The sequence below is a fragment of the Ranitomeya variabilis genome, chromosome 6 (assembly GCF_051348905.1).
Source record: "Ranitomeya variabilis isolate aRanVar5 chromosome 6, aRanVar5.hap1, whole genome shotgun sequence".
NCBI lineage: Eukaryota > Metazoa > Chordata > Amphibia > Anura > Dendrobatidae > Ranitomeya > Ranitomeya variabilis.
In genome coordinates this window covers 230551852-230567331 of record NC_135237.1, presented here as the reverse complement: position 1 = coordinate 230567331, position 15480 = coordinate 230551852, and the positions used below count along the sequence as shown (strand labels likewise).

The 15480-nt window shown below is 41.3% G+C and overlaps 2 protein-coding genes across 2 annotated transcripts in view; one reads left to right on the top strand and one right to left on the bottom strand.

The window, feature by feature from the left end:
- The window catches only part of SLC6A19 (solute carrier family 6 member 19), a 752476-nt gene that overhangs the window by 111828 nt on the left and 625168 nt on the right, over positions 1-15480 (bottom strand). The window lies entirely within an intron of this gene.
- Positions 1-15480, top strand: part of LOC143782247 (uncharacterized) — a 37791-nt gene that overhangs the window by 11647 nt on the left and 10664 nt on the right. The window contains exons 2-5 of the mRNA XM_077269479.1: positions 1606-1696; positions 1975-2133; positions 14510-14592; positions 15295-15435. Coding sequence (XP_077125594.1) covers positions 15303-15435 — 133 coding nt within the window. The 5' untranslated portion in view covers positions 1606-1696; positions 1975-2133; positions 14510-14592; positions 15295-15302. The remainder of the gene's footprint in view (positions 1-1605; positions 1697-1974; positions 2134-14509; positions 14593-15294; positions 15436-15480) is intronic.

The following is a 15480-nucleotide window of genomic DNA, read 5'->3' as shown; positions in this document are numbered from 1 at the left end:
TGTGGTTATGTGTGTGTGTGTGTGTGTGTGGTGCGTACGGCGTATACAGTGTGTGTGTGTATATGTGGTGCATACGGCATATACACTGTGTTTGTGTGTGTGTTGTGACTGTGTTCCACTGGTGGTACACCTATCACTTGGGTGTCGCAATATGGAGGTCGGTGAACTTATGCCACTTGCAATTCTGGAATCCGGACACATCTGGATGGAACAGGACGTGAAGACATTGCAAGGTAAGTAGTATATTAAGATTACCCTGGACCCTTTGCTGAGATACCTGGAGATGATATCTTCTTTTGGGGGTACTGGGATCGGTCACCATACGCTTAAAACAATGGCATTTGCTGATGATATTTTACTCATGATAGCCAACCCTAAAGAATTAATTTCTTCTATAATAACAAGTTTGGAGCAGTTTCGAGATTTCACGTAAATTACGTCAAATCTCATGCTTTAGCCATCTTCAAAGCTGCTAAGAAACGGTGGTCATTCCCCTTCCCCTTTCAATGGAGGAGAGACTCCCTGCGTTATCTTGGGGTATACCTACCATCAAACCCCCATGACATTTATAAACTGAATGTTCGACACCTCATTTCTGCGGTTGTACAGGAAATACAAATCCTAGAAATCTCTTAAACTATCATTTGCGGGAAAGGCCCATCTGATTAAAAAGATCTTTCCCTAAAATACTTTTTTCCTTAAAGACGCTGCCGGTTCTATTATTCTATTATCTAAAGCTGATGACAGGCTTTTAGCAAAAGTCTTCCATCAATTTATTTGGAGGTCAAATTAGGGCTCTAGAATTAGTATTTTTAAGCTGCAACAAGCTAAATCCTTAGGTGGCCTTAATCTCCCTAATATATGTCTATATAGTATGCCTTCACCCACGTCATCAATACTCCAATAGATGAGGCGATGTGTAGAGCTTCCAGTCTCCCTGCACTGCTTCACCTATGACAAGCCGAGGTCCCAGTGGAGGGATAACCCCCTGCTGTGGTCAGTTATCTTCAGATGGCACCATGATAGATGAATTAGAGGACTTGACCCCCATATCTGGGTGTTTCTTCCTTTTCGAGGCAATCACTCCTTTCTACAAGGCAGTCCACCTCCCGTCTATCGTGTGCTTGGGAATAATGGATTTAAACTGGTTTGTGACATGTTGGCAGACAATCAGTGTCCTCTTACTTTGGAAGACACTGTTTTTAAATATGCAATCCTTGTGGGAGATAACTTTATTATTACTCAAATTAGACATTATGTAGGTTCGGTACTATGGGATATACCGGACGATGTTAGAGCGCACCATCAAAACTTAATCTCCATTAACATGATGTACAATAACAAATTGTATCGTGGTACCGTGTTAGCCAGAAAAATCGATGTGAATACTTTTCTGCCCAATGATGACAGAAGTATTCTAGGAGTGATACCTTTATTGGCTAACCAGAAAATAATGTTTGCCCGGCAAACCTATGTTTCGGCAAACATACTATTTTCTGGTTAGCCAATAAAGGTATCACTCCTAGAATACTTCTGTCATCATTGGGCAGAAAAGTATTCACATTGAATCTCCATTAAAGCTCACGTGGGGAATTATTCTTTCAGTTTTATGTACAAGTCACTGAAACCTTCCATACAGTGGTCAGACTCTTCACTGGTCCCAGGGAGATGGATATCTCAACTAACTGACTGTCAGGTAAAAGACCTCTTGAAAGTCACATTACGTATTAACTCTGTTACCGTATGATAGTTACATAACCATGACTAATGATATTCCATAGAGCATATACTGTATATCCCCAGAGATTAAATCTAAAATGTCCCCCTTAGGTGATTTTCCTTGCCTTAAATGCTTACATTCTCCAGCTGATATTTTTCATTTTCTCTGGGACTGTCCAAAAACATGAGAGGTTTGGGATACATTCTTGCAACATCTCACCAATACCTTTGGTGTATCTATTTCTCTTTCTCCAGAGTGGGCCATATTCAACATTCTCCCACAAGATCAGTTGGTGAGGCTTTCTGTTCAGCAGCGCCGCATTTTATCCATCTGGGCGGCAGCCACCCGCAAAAAGAATTCTTCATCTGTGGGCACAGGATAATGTTCCCTCTTTGAGCTTAATTACTACGAAGGTAATCTATCTCTTCAAGATGGACTGCAGATTCCATATTTAATAAAGAAAAATACACTGAATGTTTTTTCCTTACTTGGTCTTCCTTTATTAATGCCCAAACTTTATCTATACGCCAGGTGATTCATGGTTGCTTACATTTTACAGACTGGTACATGAGAGAGCCAATTGACAGCAGAATTCCTGATGGGCTTGATTGACATTGTGCTATGAAGGTGTGGATGTGTGCCCAGGGGGAGGGGAGTTGGTTATAGTTATGATGCGCTGTCTAATGTTCAAAGTACTGTAATACTCTATTTTTCAGATTTTCTCTGATGCTTCTGAACAATTTATGTACCCTTTGTTTATTGTTCAATAAAGAAGGTTTAAAAAAATAAATTAATACTCAATGTGTGCAAGACACTTCAGGTTTCTCATTCACTTTACTGGCATCAGGTTTTGCTTCAGATTTTGTCACAAATCCAAGCAGAAAAAAGACTCGACAAAAACACACCAAATCTGCAATGAGTGCAAACAGTTTAAATGTTTGACCACGTTTTTTGAAGGTTATATACCAAAGAGATGTACCCAAGAAGGTGTAATAGCCTATGGATGAGCAATTTAATACCAATAGCTTTTGAAGAAGGTTTTTTAGGGTTATATACCAAAGAAAATGCACTCTAGACCATGGAATAGTCTATGGGTAATCAATGCACTAATGTTAAAACTTTGAACAAACGTTTTGAGAGTTACCGTATATACTCGAGCATAAGCCAAGATTTTCAGCCCATTTTTTGGGGCTGAAAGTGCCCCTCTTGGCTTATACTCAAGTCATTATCCCGGGGGGTTGGTGGGGGAGGGGGAGCGGCAGCTGTCAAATCATACTTACCTGCTCCTGGCGCGTCTCTGCATCTCTGATGGTCTCCGGACGCTGGCAGCTCTTCCTGTGGTCAGCGGTCACGTGGTACCGCTCATTAAAGTAATGAATATGAGAAGTAGAGAAGAGGGAGGTCTCGTCAAACTTAATTTGACAGGTGGGCCCGCCCCTATCAAAGTGTATCAAAAGTGTGTAACCCCGCCCCTCCCTGTCTGGCAGCTTTCCCTCCCTGTCTGGCAGCTTTCCCTCCCTGTCTGGCTGCTTTCCCCTTTTGATAGTGTTTGATATTGTTATCACAGTATTTAATACAGTGATTATTATCACAGTATTTGATACATTGTTTTTATATCATATTAGATTTTCATTTTATATGTAGTTGTTGTGAGATTGGTGATGTAATCAGAGCAATGTATTTTAGACACAGTGTTTCTGTCGGCAATCCTGCAGCCTGTTATGTGAAAGGTATTCTCATTTTACACAGAGTAGATGTCATGTTTCAAGAGCTATTCCTTACTTAAACACAAACAGATGTGTCCGTGCAAGACATACAGCAAATGGTCAAACAGGCCGAACAGATCAATCAGCACAGCGGGACAGCGACACAGCAAAACAGATGTGGGGGAGATATACAGACAGCCAGAGTTTCTGCTGACCCAGACAGCTCCATACAGACAGAACAGGGCAATCCCCAACTGTAGGACAGCGATATACCCAACAGAACATCAAACAGACCTATGACCCAGACACATCGATACAGACAGACCAGGTCAATCCCCAACTGTGGGACATCGATATGCCCAGCAGACTTCCAGGACAGGTCAATCTCCCCCATGACCCTGACATGGCCAGACAGAGCAATCAACACAGCGGGGCACCGACACAGCAAAACGGATGTAGAAGTACACAGAGAGCAGCTTAAAATATTTATTGGCAGAAGAGCTACACGAAAGTAAAAAAAAGCACATTATAAGACAGCTTTAGCTAATTGCTAGAAGCCGCTAGCTATCAGTGTGACGATGCCAAAAGACAACCGCATTTTTGATGACGTTGATAATTCCTGTCAGAACAACGGATTAAACTTGAAAATTTTGATGACACAAAATCTGACACGATTCTATCATTTCTCTGCAAGTCAGAAGTGAAACACTGTAAAAGCTTTTTGAATGGTAACCCGCGCGCTAAATGGTGTAATACATATATGCAATAATGACCACATACAGTACTATACATATCCTGGATTTGCGAGTTTTGATAACAATAAGATTCACAATTCTTGTTCAGGAATGTCACAAATTGGCGTGGAAAGATAATATTATCTGGACAAAAGCCATAGCTATCAAAAAATATGCCCATCTTATCATCACAGAGTACGATCAATATCCAGTGACGACCAGCTTGATTCGACGGGTCAGTATTCACGATATATGCTGCGGGTCTCTGAGTCACTCTTTCTTCCGTAAGCAAATCACACGGAAACACACCGGTGAATATGCGTTCTGTATAATTATCAGTCTTCACTACCGCTGTAAGCTTCAGACTGTCCATCGTTACTTAATTAAAATCGTACAAGATCTCTCGCCTATTATTAATTTCCAGAATGGTGTAGTTGACTGCAAAAACCATCATATTTATCGTGTGGGGTGTCGCTAGCGCAAAGCGGACTTCAGCACGTAGGTTACCTATTTTAATGAGTGAGAAATGCCCTCCAGGCTCTTGATCAGGCGATAAATCAAAGGCAAATAGAGTGAATCCAGCCATAAATTCTTCACGATCTATTGCCATGGCACAATCAGCCTTTTGCTTGCCAGATATATGGGCAAGCGCCATATACTCTCTGATGGCTAAATCAACATTAAAATTAGGATTATAAGGTCTCGCGGGTATCTGTTGATCATCCAGATATAAAGCCGCGTGGCTGACATGGTAGTGGTAGAACAGCAAAGGGTTTTTTGCATAAGACCCGCTAAACACTTCATTATCTACAAAGCCCAATATAACCGTTTTTGGTATCTGGCCTAGGAAGAGGTTCTCGTGGTTCGTGATCCGTGTCCCTGCGGCGATACTGTACACTTTCATGCATGTTCGGTCAATAGCATACTTGGCGGTTGCGGATAAGAGGGCCTGACTGTGACCGATTCGGACTGCTGGAGATACCTGCACTCTTTTCACATAGAGAGCCGCTTGTGAGATTTGCACCTTCAGCTGCTCGGCTTCTGCTGACATGAGGCAGAAAGCATCCTTATTTCTTGTTAACTTAACCTTAAGGTCAAGACCATTCAATATTAACTTTGGTTGATTAAATATATCCCCAAAAATGGGCCCCAAGAGGTCGACCGGCTTTGAGTGAGAAGTTGCATTCACTCTTTTGATAAACCCTGCATTTGCACCATCCTAGCCCCGGTCATTATGATGGCCCACAGTGTCTTTATAGAACAAACTGGCTGTAAATTGTGATGACAGCGTCTGCGAGCTGTAATTTAAAAGGGTCTCTATGTATGCTCTATAGCTGTAGAGATTGTCCGATGGTGAGATAAGTCGGTCTCCCAGAGTAATATCGATCTGGTTAAAAAGAGTGGCTAGAGGGTAGTTTATGAGCGCCACAGGCGAGCCATCGGCGATAGCCGTATTATCTTGCTTGATGTGGCAATTTATGTACAGCAGCGTGTTGTTCAGATCATAATAATAATCGCCGCTCCCAGGAATGAAAAATTCCAACGGCCCATTGTCTGACAGTTCCGCAACCAGCTGTACTTCTACAAATAGAGATTTCTCTTATACTTGTTTGTGTCGGCGGTCTCTCAAAAATATCCAGTTCAGATTTTGCACACTCTACAGAAGCATCATGCAGGAAAGCCATGATAATTGATTAGAAGATGTCGTCCACAGAGCATCTTACTCGTTTCTGACGGGGGCGTCTCTTGGTTGCAGTTTTATTCATGAGCATCGGCGGTAAAGTCGGACAGGCGCGTCTCTTTTTTGTGCTTTTTTAGCAACAAATTATCCCAGAACCATCTTGCTGAGGTTGTGTATTTATCCTATTCATAAGGGCCGATGAGGCAGTAGTGACAGCGTCTTTAGCAATGTTTCTGACAGCTGTCTTCATGTGTGGCTTTACTAATTCTAAGCCTTTTCTGAAAAGTGGTACGGCGCGGTGAAATAAGCCTTTAAATATCCCGGCCAGGCCAGAACCATACATGTACTCACTACCGCTGAACCCCTCTAACCCGTGCCCCGACTGGGCAATATAGTAGCGGGCATAAACAGCGGGGTCTCCATACACCCTCTGAGACACCATTTTATCGTGTCAATACTGTCGCGGTCTAAAATGTAATCGCACAGTACTTTTTCCGTACTTGAATTTAACCGGTGTGCCTCGGTCTGATAAGATAGAGATTGTCACAGAATCAAAATGCTGCTTGCATAAGGGCACGTAATCGGGTCTTGTATACTGAAGGGTGATAATCTCACCGCTCTTGCCGGTTACCTGAGCGGTTCTCAGAAGTTGGACATGGCTGTTGGCTGTCCCCCACAAGCTGATGCTGTATTATATCTGAGTAGACAAGCAATGTATAAAATCCATCTTTTATATCTGCATAAATCTTCTGGTCAACCGGGCTATTATCTACAGAAGCCTCGATGTATGGTTGGAGGCCTAAAATGTGCGCCAATTTGTGGCGGGGGCAAAATGTATTGATGGCGAATTCGATAGGGTGACGCTCCTCTTCACATCATCATAACGCAGCTTAAAACCATCACTGGATATCTTCAAAATATCAATTCTCTCATTAATCGCGCGTATGAGGTCCGCGATTGTTGAATAAAACTCCGACTTTACGTAATATTCCTTTAGCACATCGCCACATTTTCCTATATAGAAATTCCCGTCATTCTGTTCAAATGTGTACCATGTATGCGGATATTGAATTTCCGTTAGCGCAACTTTGGCTGAACCGGCTTAGACAATTTATTGGTATACTCTGCATTTGTATTTTCTGGAAAAATATCACTAGATGCGTTTGAAGCTAGTGTTATAAAGAACGAGCCAGCTTCCATGGTTATATATCTGTCAACTCTGAAGCCGGGATCCAACTATTGAATTTTTCGGGGAACCCCAGCCATTTGACAAAGCACTGACTCACACCCCTGACACGTTTTTTTCTCAAAATCTTTTCTACTCTGTAGACACGATTCTCATCCATAGGTATTTTTTGCAGCTCTTCCTTATAAAATAACCCCTCTACAGCGTCGACGGCTAAATCACTAATTTTATAAAGAGGTTTATGAAATTTATTGGAGACGGCGGTAATTAAAAAAATCTCTTCGCTGTATGTTTTCTGATACCCCTTGCAAAATGTTCCCTTATAGCGCGATATTCTGACATGATCTCCAATTTTTAAAGACGGTTTAATCAGTTTATAATAATAATAATTTTTATTTATATAGCGCCAACATAATCCGCAGCGCTTTACAAATATTTATTATGTTTATTAGTAATACTAGAACTGTAAATATTGCGCCAGATTTGCATCGAATTTTGCTGTGTCACAGCAGCAGGGCTACAGCGTATAGCTGAGTGGTATGTATGATTGTAGCTATGCACCAAATCCGGTAAAATATCAATGTACCTAAAGGTATTATGCTTTGTAAGATAGCACCACATACGGGTTTTTAACCCCTTCACCCCCAAGGGTGGTTTGCACGTTAATGACCGGGCCAATTTTTACAATTCTGACCACTGTCCCTTTAGGAGGTTATAACTCTGGAACGCTTCAACGGATCTTGGCGATTCTGACATTGTTTTCTTGTGACATATTGTACTTCATGATAGTGGTAAAATTTCTTCGATATAACTTGCGTTTATTTGTGAAAAAAACGGAAATTTGGCGAAAATTTTGAAAATTTTGCAATTTTCCAACTTTGAATTTTTATGCCCTTAAATCACAGACATATGTCACGCAAAATACTTAATAAGTAACATTTCCCACATGTCTACTTTACATCAGCACAATTTTGGAACCAAAATTTTTTTTTGTTAGGGAGTTATAAGGGTTAAAAGTTGACCAGAAATTTCTCATTTTTACAACACCATTTTTTTTTAGGGACCACATCTCATTTGAAGTCATTTTGAGGGGTCTGTATGATAGAAAATACCCAAGTGTGACACCATTCTAAAAACTGCACCCCTCAAGGTGCTCAAAACCACACTCAAGAAGTTTATTAACCCTTCAGGTGTTTCACAGGAATTTTTGGAATGTTTAAATAAAAATGAACATTTAATTTTTTTTCACACAAAATTTATTTCAGCTCCAATTTGTTTTATTTTACCAAGGGTAACAGGAGAAAATAGACTGCAAAAGTTGTTGTACAATTTGTCCTGAGTACGCTGATACCCCATATGTGGGTGTAAACCATTGTTTGGGCGCATGGCAGAGCTTGGAAGGGAAGGAGCGCCATTTGACTTTTCAATGCAAAATTGACTGGAATTGAGATGGGACGCCATGTTGCGTTTGGAGAGCCCCTGATGTGCCTAAACATTGAAACCCCCTACAAGTGACACCATTTTGGAAAGTAGACCCCCTAAGGAACTTATCTAGATGTGTGGTGAGCACTTTGACCCACCAAGTGCTTCACAGAAGTTTATAATGCAGAGCCGTAAAAATAAAAAATCATATTTTTTCACAAAAATGATCTTTTCGCCCCCAATTTTTTATTTTCCCAATGGTAAGAGAAGAAATTGGTCCCCAAAAAATGTTGTGCAATTTGTCCTGAGTACGCAGATACCCCATATGTTGGGGTAAACCACTGTTTGGGCGCATGGCAGAGCTTGGAAGGGAAGGAGCGCCATTTGACTTTTCAATGCAAAATTGACTGGAATTGAGATGGGACGCCATGTTGCGTTTGGAGAGCCCCTGATGTGCCTAAACATTGAAACCCCCTACAAGTGACACCATTTTGGAAAGTAGACCCCCTAAGGAACTTATCTAGATGTGTGGTGAGCACTTTGACCCACCAAGTGCTTCACAGAAGTTTATAATGCAGAGCCGTAAAAATAAAAAATCATATTTTTTCACAAAAATGATCTTTTCGCCCCCAATTTTTTATTTTCCCAAGGGTAAGAGAAGAAATTGGTCCCCAAAAAATGTTGTGCAATTTGTCCTGAGTACGCAGATACCCCATATGTTGGGGTAAACCACTGTTTGGGCGCATGGCAGAGCTCGGAAGTGAAGGAGCGCCATTTGACTTTTCAATGCAAAATTGACTGGAATTGAGATGGGACGCCATGTTGCGTTTGGAGAGCCCCTGATGTGCCTAAACATTGAAACCTCCTACAAGTGACACCATTTTGGAAAGTAGACCCCCTAAGGAACTTATCTAGATGTGTGGTGAGCACTTTGACCCACCAAGTGCTTCACAGAAGTTTATAATGCAGAGCCGTAAAAATAAAAAATCATATTTTTTCACAAAAATGATCTTTTCGCCCCCAATTTTTTATTTTCCCAAGGGTAAGAGAAGAAATTGGTCCCCAAAAAACGTTGTGCAATTTGTCCTGAGTACGCAGATACCCCATATGTTGGGGTAAACCACTGTTTGGGCGCATGGCAGAGCTTGGAAGGGAAGGAGCGCCATTTGACTTTTCAATGCAAAATTGACTGGAATTGAGATGGGACGCCATGTTGCGTTTGGAGAGCCCCTGATGTGCCTAAACATTGAAACCCCCCACAAATGACACCATTTTGGAAATTAGACCCCCTAAGGAACTTATCTAGATGTGTTTTGAGAGCTTTGCACCCCCAAGTGTTTCACTACAGATTATAACGCAGAGCCGTGAAAATAAAAATTCTTTTTTTTTTCACAAAAATGATTTTTTAGCCCCCAGCTTTGTATTTTTACAAGGGTAACAGAATAAATTGGACCCTAAAAGTTGTTTTCCAATTTGTCCTGAGTACGCTGATACCCCCTATGTGGGGGGTAACCACTGTTTGGGCACATGACAGAGCTCGGAAGGGAAGGAGCGCCATTTGGAATGCAGACTTAAATGGATTGGTCTGCAGGCGTCACGTTGCATTTGCAGAGCCCCTGATGTACCCAAACAGTACAAACCCCCCACAAGTGACCCCATATTGGAAACTAGACCTCCCAAGGAACTTATCTAGATGTGTTGTGAGAACTTTGAACCCCCAAGTGTTTCACTACAGTTTGTAACGCAAAGCCGTGAAAATAAAAATTCTTTTTTTTTTTCACAAAAATGATTTTTTAGCCCCCAGCTTTGTATTTTTACAAGGGTAACAGAATAAATTGGACCCTACAAGTTGTTGTCCAATTTGTCCTGAGTACGCTGATACCCCCTATGTGGGGGGTAACCACTGTTTGGGCACATGACAGAGCTCGGAAGGGAAGGAGCGCCATTTGGAATGCAGACTTAAATGGATTGGTCTGCAGGCGTCACGTTGCATTTGCAGAGCCCCTGATGTACCCAAACAGTACAAACCCCCCACAAGTGACCCCATATTGGAAACTAGACCTCCCAAGGAACTTATCTAGATGTGTTGTGAGAAATTTGAACCCCCAAGTGTTTCACTACAGTTTGTAACGCAAAGCCGTGAAAATAAAAATTCTTTTTTTTTTTCACAAAAATGATTTTTTAGCCCCCAGCTTTGTATTTTTACAAGGGTAACAGAATAAATTGGACCCTAAAAGTTGTTTTCCAATTTGTCCTGAGTACGCTGATACCCCCTATGTGGGGGGTAACCACTGTTTGGGCACATGACAGAGCTCGGAAGGGAAGGAGCGCCATTTGGAATGCAGACTTAAATGGATTGGTCTGCAGGCGTCACGTTGCATTTGCAGAGCCCCTGATGTACCCAAACAGTACAAACCCCCCACAAGTGACCCCATATTGGAAACTAGACCTCCCAAGGAACTTATCTAGATGTGTTGTGAGAACTTTGAACCCCCAAGTGTTTCACTACAGTTTGTAACGCAAAGCCGTGAAAATAAAAATTCTTTTTTTTTTTCACAAAAATGATTTTTTAGCCCCCAGCTTTGTATTTTTACAAGGGTAACAGAATAAATTGGACCCTACAAGTTGTTGTCCAATTTGTCCTGAGTACGCTGATACCCCCTATGTGGGGGGTAACCACTGTTTGGGCACATGACAGAGCTCGGAAGGGAAGGAGCGCCATTTGGAATGCAGACTTAAATGGATTGGTCTGCAGGCGTCACGTTGCATTTGCAGAGCCCCTGATGTACCCAAACAGTACAAACCCCCCACAAGTGACCCCATATTGGAAACTAGACCTCCCAAGGAACTTATCTAGATGTGTTGTGAGAACTTTGAACCCCCAAGTGTTTCACTACAGTTTACAACGCAGAGCCGTGAAAATAAAACATATTTTTTTCCCACAAAAATGATTTTTAGCCCCCCAAATTTTTATTTTCCCAAGGATAACAAGAGAACTTGGACCCCAGAAGTTGTTGTTCAATTTGTCCCGAGTACGCTGATAACCCATATGTTGGGATAAACCCCTTTTTGGACGCACGGGAGAGCTCGGAAGGGAAGGAGCACTGTTTTACTTTTTCAACGCAGAATTGGCTGGAATTGAGATCGGACGCCATGTCGCGTTTGGAGAGCCCCTGATGTGCCTGAACAGTGGAAACTCCCCAATTCTACCTGAAACCCTAACCCAAACACACCCCTAACCCTAATCCCAACGGTAACCCTAACCCTACCCCTAACCTCACCTCTAACCGTTTAATGAACATTTTCTGACAGTCATAAGTGCCACGTATTTAAGTGCCACGTATTTAAGTGCCACATATTTAAGTGCCACATATTTAAGTGCCACGTGTTTCAGTGCCACGTGTTTCAGTGCCACGTGTTTCAGTGCCACGATATTTCAGTGCCACGTATTTCAGTGCCACGTACTATAAATACTATAACTATGTGGTTATACATGGCACTGAAATATCGTGGCACGTAAATACGTGGCACTTAAGTACGTGGCACTTAAGTACGTGGCACTTAAATACGTGGCACGTAAATACGTGGCACGTAAATACGTGGCACGTAAATACGTGGCACGTAAATACGTGGCACTTAAGTACGTGGCACTTAAGTACGTGGCACTTAAGTACGTGGCACTTAAGTACGTGGCACTTAAGTACGTGGCACTTATATACGTGGCACTTATATACGTGGCACTTATATACGTGGCCACTGAAATATCGTGGCACTTATATACGTATATAAACGTATATTTTAGTGCCACGTATTTCAGGTTAGGGGTAGGGTTAGGGGTAGGGTTTTTTTTTTTTGTTTGTTTTCTTGTGTTTTTCTATAAAAACGCATGCGTCTAAAAACGCATGCGTTTTACCACGTTTACATGCGTTTTTTCACACATGCGTTTTTTTAAAAAACGCATGCAGATAAAAACGCAAGTGTGAAACCAGCCTAAAAGACGCTTTTTATAGCAAAAAAGTTTTTGCGTCTCCACATTTTGAGACCTATAATTTTTCCACATTTTGGTCCACAGAGTCATGTGAGGTCTTGTTTTTTGTGGGACGAGTTGATGTTTTTATTGGTAACATTTTCGGACACGTGACCATTTTTGATCACTTTTTATTCCGATTTTTGTGAGGCAGAAGGACCAAAAACCAGCTATTCATGAATTTCTTTTGGGAGAGGCGTTTATACCGTTCCGCGTTTGGTAAAATTGATAAAGCAGTTTTATTCGTCGGGTCAGTACGATTACAGCGATATCTCATTTATATAATTTTTTTATGTTTTGGCGCTTTTATACGATAAAAACTATTTTATAGAAAAAATAATTATTTTGGTATCGCTTTATTCTCAGGACTATAACTTTTTTATTTTTTTGCTGATGATGCTGTATGGCGGCTCGTTTTTTGCGGGACAAGATGACGTTTTCAGCGGTACCATGGTTATTTATATCCGTCTTTTTGATCGCGTGTTATTCCACTTTTTGTTCGGCGGTATGGTAATAAAGCGTTGTTTTTTGCCTCGTTTTTTTTTTTTTTTTCTTACGGTGTTTACTGAAGGGGTTAACTAGTGGGGCAGTTTTATAGGTTGGGTCGTTACGGACGCGGCGATACTAAATATGTGTACTTTTATTGTTTTTTTTATTTTATTTAGATAAAGAAATGTATTTATGGGAATAATATTTTTTTTTTTTTTTCATTATTTTGGAATATTTTTTTTTTTTTTTTTTACACATTTGGAAAAATTTTTTTTTAACTTTTTTACTTTGCCCCAGGGGGGGACAATACAGATCGGTGATCTGCCAGTTTGCATAGCACTCTGACAGATCACCGATCTGAGGAAAGTGCAGGCTGCTTCACAGTGCCTGCTCTGAGCAGGCGTCTGTGAAGCCACCTCCCTCCCTGCAGGACCCGGATCCGCGGCCATCTTGGATCCGGGTCTGGGAGCTGCAGGGAGGGAGGTAAGACCCTCGCAGCAACGCGATCACATCGCGTTGCTGCGGGGGGCTCAGGGAAGCCCGCAGGGAGCCCCCTCCCTGCGCGATGCTTCCCTGCACCGCCGGCACATCGCGATCATGTTTGATCGCGGTGTGCCGGGGGTTAATGTGCCGGGGGCGGTCCGTGACCGCTCCTGGCACATAGTGCCGGATGTCAGCTGTGATAATCAGCTGACACCCGGCCGCGATCGGCGGCGCTCCCCCCGTGAGCGCCGCTGATCGCGTATGACGTACTATCCCGTCGGCGGTCATACGGGCCCACCCCACCTCGACGGGATAGTACGTCAGATGTCAGGAAGGGGTTAATGTGCGATTAAAGCGCTCCACCATAGCAGCCTTTACAGCATTGTTGGTAAAAAGTGGTGAATATTATGCATATTACATAGTTGCTTGAGTGATGAATTTATAAATTCTTTGCCGCGATCCGTCTGCAATTTCCCCGGTATGTGCTTATCATTTTGAAATATTAATTCGAATGATCTGGCTACAGCCGCACCTGTCTTGTTTGATAAGGCCACGCACCATGCGTATCTCGATAGAGTATCAATCACCGTCAGGATGTATTTAACATTATTATTTTCCCTTGAATAGTCAATTAAACTTACGAGATCCGCTTGCCACTGCGCATCAATGTCCAAGACGTAAATGTTATTTGTCAAAAAGCGCTTTCTAGCAGGTCTGTGTAGCGTTGTAGGCATCTTGTTTATTCAACCATTCAGCCACATCAGATTTCTTAGTTCTGCGGTCTCTTGTCTCTCTAAATAATTTGTCAATTCCGCTGAATGATCCTGGAGCCTTAGGTGTGAAATATTGTTTCTCTAATATTTCCTCATAGGAATTAGACGCCATGATTGAATAAATGATTGTGTGCCGATGATCAACAACCGACTGCCTCTTTCAGAAATTCAATTGTATAAAACTTCAGGTTTTAATACGGCTATATCATGATTGAGTTAATACAAGCAATAATTGTCTGTATGGGTGTGTTCTGGGTGTTAACAGAAGGCTTGTTTTCTGCCAGCCAGAATAAATTCAGGGGCCTGCAGCAATGCAGTACAACACACAGCCACCAAAGCCAGTCCAGACTAATCTCAGAGCTATTCTAAATGTAAGTATATACAGAGCGCTGCATTATTCTATTTTCTCTTATCATTCGCAAATGCTTAATTATATTTAACTATGCATAGCTAATACCATAAAACCATAATTAAAGTTATTTGTTTTAATAATGTAGTATTATATTGATGGTTAGCGGCATTATTTGTTTTAATAATTTAACCGTATATTTATTATGACATAATTTGTGTAATACAATAGTTAATAGCTGTTAATACATCGTAACTAGTGTATTCACCGCTTGAGGTATTTAACCGTGTATAAAGACTTATTACATATGTTTTGCTTAACATAGTCATATTTATACAGTAGGCACAAATTTAGCTGTGCTGTATAATATAGTTTTACGGTATAACCCGTATTTATGGTGTAAAATTAATATAGAAAGACTTATCCGTATTACATATGTTTTGCTTAACATAGTCATATTTATGCAGTAGGCACAAATTTACTTCGCTTACTATAGAAAACGTATTTGTCTGTGGTGCAGGATTAATATAGATAGCACAGAAAATTTACACAGTTAATTTATTTTAGATGGAGTCCCAAAATGTTTTGGATTTTTCCGACCTAATTAAGGATTCACCACTAGGTATGTTTCAAGCTTTATATAAATGCAGCTGTTAGTGTGCCATTCTAATTAAGGGCTGTTTTGTATAATATTTTTCTGATGTTTTATTCTTTCTTGCTTAAGATGCACTTATGAGGGCCATCCTCGATGAAATTTTAACAGACTTCACTTTGTCTGCTCTGGAGTGTGATACACCTGGAGCGGAGTATAGTAACACTAATGAATCGGGAGCCACAGGTTGGGATTTGGCGCAAGACATCATAGGTGCGTTGTGTGTCTGTGTGTGTGTGTGTGTATATATATATATAT